This window comes from Phalaenopsis equestris, unplaced genomic scaffold, assembly GCF_001263595.1.
Source record: "Phalaenopsis equestris unplaced genomic scaffold, ASM126359v1 Scaffold000002, whole genome shotgun sequence".
Lineage (NCBI taxonomy): Eukaryota > Viridiplantae > Streptophyta > Magnoliopsida > Asparagales > Orchidaceae > Phalaenopsis > Phalaenopsis equestris.
This window is the reverse complement of record NW_018164444.1, coordinates 61,038,375-61,044,761: the sequence shown is the minus strand read 5'-3', so window position 1 is coordinate 61,044,761 and position 6,387 is coordinate 61,038,375. Positions and strand designations below refer to the sequence as shown.

Sequence of the window (6,387 nt, the reverse complement as noted above, 5' to 3'; positions counted from 1 at the left end):
TAGCTGTAATTTATCAATAGTCGCCACTGTAGTCGAAATATATGAAGGATTCAAAGCTATGTGTGTTTTCTCAAGAATAAATGTTGACTTCTAAGAGAGTAGTAATATCAGGGCTGAATATGCTTTATCCTGACATGAAAAACAATATTTTTAGCAAGATGAAAAGAGCTCATATTGTCACTATGAAACTTTCCAATATCTTGTTCCTTGCTCAATTTTGTCATAAAGCTTTACAACCAAGTAATCTTCCTGCTAGCCTCAATAATAGCAATATATTTGACTTCCATACTTGAAAGTGCAACAATCTTCTACAACCTAGAAACCTAACTTAGTGTTGTGTTCCTCAAAGAGAAGATATACCCTGTCGTACTTATTGTATCATCTATATCTTCTGTTATATTTGAATCTACATAGCCTCGTATATGAATCCCTGCACTTCCAAAGCAAAGTGTCATGTTGATTGCTCCCCTCAAATATCTTAAAATTCACTTCACTGTTTCCCAATATTACTTCTCTGGATTGCCCATGTACTTGCTGACAACTCCCACTGCATGTGCAATATCTAGACACATATATATCATAACATACATCAGACTTCCAACTGCTGAAGCATACAAAGTTCTCCTCATTTGTGATTGGTTTGCTTCTAACTTAGGTGAAAGATCCTTAAAGAGCTTGAAATGACTACCTAAGAGGGTGCAAATTAGTTTTGCCTCACTCATGTTGAACATGTATAGGATCGTATTAACATGTTATTTGTGAGACAACTTTAGTGTACTTACACTCCTATGCCTGTTGATTCTCATACCAGAGGATCTTCTTGGTTGAACCTAAATCCTTCATCTCAAATTTCTCAGATAATTGTTCTGTCAAGTCTTCCATATCTTCCCTTACAACTAACATGTCATCCACATACAAAAGAAGCTGGATATAGTAATTACAAAGAATTGATGAAGCAACAGTGTTCTGTCCAACACTTCATGTACCCACTGTCTGACATGAACCTGTCAAACCTCTTGTACGTTTTAAAAGAACAAAGTCAAATGCATATAAAATTTATATAAGATTTGTGAAGAATTTAATAACTTGCATGTTTATGTGGTGATTGGGGCTTCTCTTTAGATTTAGACATGATTAGCTGCAAATTAAAATCATATTTGAAGATGATAAAATAAAAATCAATGACCTAATGCAAAAGTATCATTATATTATATATTTAAATACATAAATTATGGGATACTATAATCACATAAATGCTATTTTTAAATACTAAATAATGACTTAATACATCTTGTCCACAATATGTATTCATAAGTTGACATCAAGCTTTACATGTATTTCTTGAGTCAATTTTTAATCCAAAATCATGTCTTAAAAGTCATATTAGTTGCTTTAAAAAGCATGCAAGTTTTTTTAAGTAATCAACTCTCAGATATTTAAATCTCATGTGGGCTCTGATTTTCATATTAAATATTTAAACCTGAATATCTAATAATGTTATATGGGTTATTTAAATTATTTTGAAATACCTTACATTATGGGAATAAAAATTTTGCAAGAATCCTTTATAAATTTATTTAAATATTTAAAATTGAAAAATTATATGTGCTCCAACAAATGGTCTAGTTCTTAAATTTAAACAATATGAAAATGTTACACAAATTAAAATTAAGTGTCACATGAATTCTTATTGTTTTGAGATGTGTACAAATTTCATTTTTGTAGAATTTATGATTATTTTAAAAATTATAAATACATTTTAAAGTGAAACTAAAATAACTAAATCAGGCATGAACTCTGATAGATCAAATTATTTATAAAATAAAGTTAAAAGTTCAAATCAACTAGTTTGATCCTCTTCATATGAATTAGAGTCAGCAAATCTAATATTATTGATAATATCAAAATAATAAGAATAAATTAAAAAGATAAAATATGTTCAAACACTAAATTCGAATGATGGCCGTATTGATTGAAAATCTCAACTGAATGAGTTAATTTTTAAATTAAGCTTTAAAATTAAATTTTCAAATTAAGAAGCAAAAAATTCTCAAGTAAATTCAATCAGCTCAAGCTTAAAGAAAAGTTCATCCACCCTCCACAGCTTTTTGTTGAGAGTGACAATTTTATTATTAACCTCAATTCATAAAGAATAAATGATAGATCAAATATATTTTTTTATTCATACTCAAAATAGTCTCATGCTAGTAAGCATGTAGTCTGAGTATTTGTTCTTATGATTTGACCCAACAATTTCACAAAAAAATAACAATTACGTTCATAACCTTCTAACCAGGTGATTTGATGTGCAATGACACTTTTTAAATAACAGTCATGATTGTAGCTCATATTTTTCTGAAGGCTTCATTCACTTTGAGTTGTGAATCATAAGTGTATATTTGATATGTGCAAAACCATATATTAGTTAGTGTCACAAAAAATAACAATTACGTTCATAACCTTCTAACCAGGTGATTTGATGTCAAATGACACTTTTTAAATAACAGTCATGGTTATAGCTCATATTTTTTTGAAGGCTTCATTCACTTTGAGTTGTGAATCATAAGTGTATATTTGATATGTGCAAAACCATATATTAGTTAGTGTCACAAAAAATAACAATTACATTCATAACCTTCTAACCAGGTGATTTGATGTCAAATGACACTTTTTAAATAACAGTCATGATTGTAGCTCATATTTTTCTGAAGGCTTCATTCACTTTGAGTTGTGAATCATAAGTGTATATTTGATATGTGCAAAACCATATATTAGTTAGTGTCACAAAAAATAACAATTACGTTCATAACCTTCTAACCAGGTGATTTGATGTCAAATGCCATGACTTTTGACAAAGATTTTTCAGTCAGGTTGGATCGACTATCCCTTTTGACTAAGTATATCAGAGACCAAGACGACTCGAGTCGACATAACCATAGAACCTTGATCAGGTTCGTCATCATTTACCTCAATATTAGCTCTATGCTTAATGTGATAAATTTTATAATATAAACTTTAAATTTGCTACTACTATATTGTAAATATTCAGTGGTAAGACTAGTCTTAATCGAAAGTGCTCTCTCATTATCGGGATTGATAATTAATCATAGGGTTTATACCTATAAAAAATTTTGAACTTCTAATCTTAAAATTCTCGTAAAATGAGGAAAGAAATCTCTAGTTAATATCTTATCAACAACCAAAACACGACAAAGCTCTCAACTTAAAATTCTAAAAAATGAGAATGAAATCTCAAGATAGTGTCTAATTAACTATTTAACCTGTCTTCTGAAATTATGAACACAACTCTCAATGAGAGTACAAGACACGAATTTTCGGAGTCCACATATCTAGCATCAATAAAGGCATTAAATTTATTGACCAAATTGGTACCATTAATAGAAAAACTGTCATTGCCGGTCCCAAGCCCGAATGTGAAAAGTGGAGGGTTGCGTTAGGTAGTCGACAGCCAGCGTAAAACTTGTCGAAAAAATCATGACATGAATCCTTTGGGTGATCAAATTATTAAAAAGTGTGAACGATTTAGATATCTCGGGTCTGTTGTTCAAAGCGATGGTGATATAGATGGGAATGTTAACAGTAGAATTCAATTTGGTTACTTGAAGTGGAGGAATGCTTCGTGCCTTTTGTGTGATAGAAAAGTACTGCTTTGATCTACCGTTTAGGCTGAAAGGGAAATTTTATAAGACGGTGGTGAAACCTGCAATACTCTATGGCGTTGAATGTTGGCCTTTAAAAGAGAAGCATAATACTAATTTAAGTGTCGCCGAGCTGAGAATGATTAGGTGGATGAGTGACTTTACACTTAGAGACAAAATATGAAATGAATATATCCGTGATAGGGTTGGTGTAGCTCCTGTGACAGACAAAATTAGAGAAAGTCATCTTAGATGGTTTGGCCACATTAAGCGTCGACCATCTGATGATCCCATTAGAAGAGTAGATGTTTTAAATTTGACTTATGTCAGGCAGAGGTGAACCTAGGAAGACTTGGGCTTATTGTATAAAAATTATCTTAATTTATTAGAACTAAATGAAAATATGACACTAAATAGAACGCAATAGAGAAACAAGATTCATGCAGCCAACCCCACGTGATAGGATTAAGGCTTTGTTGTTGTTGTATTTGTACCATTAATATACAAAATTCAATACAAAATACAGAAGCTCATACATCGTTAATACCTCCATGCTCAACCTCCATTAATATCATGAGTTTATTTAAGACTCAAACTAAAGAAATGCAACTATATCAATTCTAAAAACAGTCTATTTACATGCAACCAACAAAGTCCTTAGGAATTACCTTAATTCAAAACTGCAGCATTTTGTTTCTTTTTGTAAACATAAGACCGCGCTAAGTAGAGATAGATGATCAGTCCTACAGCGTTGAGACAACCAAGAAGCCAGTAGAAATAATCAAGATGCGCACGGTTCAGATTATCAGAAAACCAACTTTCTCCAGCCTTACTAGTTGCCTTATCAATGACAGCTATGAGAAAGCTACTGATGAAATTTCCAATACCAAAAATGGTCATGTAGAGCGCCAGGCCAAGGCTCCTCAATGCATTAGGAACTTGATCGTAGAAGAATTCCTGTAAGCCCACCGTAACAAACACCTCCGTAATGCCATAAAGAAGGTATTGAGGAACCAACCACCACAGACTCATCGGAATGGTCATCTTTGGTAGATCAATCAATCCATGGTCTTTTGCAGTTTTCAATCTTTTGATTTCAACTAGAGCTGCTAATACCATGGATATTACTGAGAAGAACATTCCAATGCCTATCCGTTGGAGCTGTGTGATTCCAGTAGGAATGCTAGAAAATTTTCTGGACACCGGAACTAGGATTTGATCATAAATTGGAATGAAAGCGACAATGGTGATGCTGATGAAGCTCTGCAAGGCTGCAGGTGGAACTTTGAAGTTTGAACCAATTCTACGGTCTAGGGTGGTCCCTTGTTTGGTGAAAAAAGTTGATGACTGTGCAAATACTACGGCATATGTTAAGCATGCCGCCCATATTGGTACCAACTGAAGCACTCCTCTAGCTTCTTCTATTTGGATATCATTTGCTGCTGCATGTCATCTGCTGCTTCATCTTTCACAAGCCTATACAAATTGGATTTATATAAGCATTTTATTCGAAGAAAAAAAGGTTTACAAATTTCCGTGCTATATGACATAGCATGACATTATAATGCAGAAATTGAAGCATCTGTCACCAACACAAGAATTATAAAAACCAGTAACTGTAAAGAAAAAATTGCAATATTCACATCACAAGTTTGGCAATGGAAGATGGTTTATGATTCTAAGAAGATATACTACTGAGCTTAAATTGGGGTTTTCCAGATCTTAAAGGGATGAAAACAAATGAGAAAAGCAGTTGAAATGATAACGGATGAACAAACCATTTCAACAGAATCTCCCTTACTTTGTACGATCAAGTCCTCCTTCATCAGATGATGCATGAGAGGAGACCATCCAACTTTTAAGTAGAGCAACCAATGTTTTCCCAATTCTAAGGAATGGACTTTCACCTTCCAATTGGTAGAAGCGGTATGTCTTTGTCCCAAGCACGAACAAGATGAGAGCAAGTCCCATGGAAATAAATGATATCCCATATCCAACAGCCCAGCTAATATTATCTTGCACGTAGTTCAAGAATATAGTCGTCACAGTCACACCAAAACATAAGCCACAATACCACCAGTTAAAAAATGAGCTTCTTGAGATGCTTTCTTCAGGGTCCTTCTCATCAAACTGATCAGCACCAAATGCCTCTGTGCAAGGCTTGTGCCCACCTTGAGCAATTGCAACAAGGTACAAAGCAAAGTAGAAGAAGCCTGTTTGGAAATAATTTGGACTACATGCCTTATCATCATTCATACACTTGGGTGGACGAAGGCTAGGCAGCACAGAGGATAGGGTCAGCAGACCTAAGCCCTGGAATGACATTCATTTAGATGGTTGAATGCAACAAATTCAGAAAAAATGTAAACTGACCAAAATTTCTGTTCTAGCTTATATACGTAAAAATGCACGAGGCCATAAATGTAGATATGATTCAACTTTCTAAAATGCAAATATAATTTTGTGATCGCATCAACAATGAGGATGCAATTATATTTAATTTTTTGGTGTTTCGTATATGTTAACTAAAAAATAACGTTTTCCTTTTGCACTGTCAGCTACAAAGTGAAGTTTCTCACGAAACAATATCATAACTTCAAAGTGATCAAGTACAACTCATAAAGTTTGGATGATCAATGCATTTCACACTTTCACATCTCCTAGCCTCAAAATTACAATTCAGCTATCACACTTTCACATCTCCAAGCCTGCACTTCGCCACATCCAT

At 33.4% G+C, this 6,387-nt stretch overlaps 1 protein-coding gene across 1 annotated transcript in view; it reads right to left on the bottom strand.

Annotated features, from left to right (window-relative positions):
* Nucleotides 1–4,104: 4,104 nt before the first annotated feature.
* Nucleotides 4,105–6,387, bottom strand: part of LOC110019420 — a 37,104-nt gene continuing 34,821 nt past the window's right edge. Inside the window, 3 exon segments of the mRNA XM_020717064.1 lie at nt 4,105–5,105; nt 5,108–5,135; nt 5,461–5,972. Of these exon segments, the coding sequence (XP_020572723.1) occupies nt 4,329–5,105; nt 5,108–5,135; nt 5,461–5,972 (1,317 nt within the window). The 3' untranslated portion in view covers nt 4,105–4,328.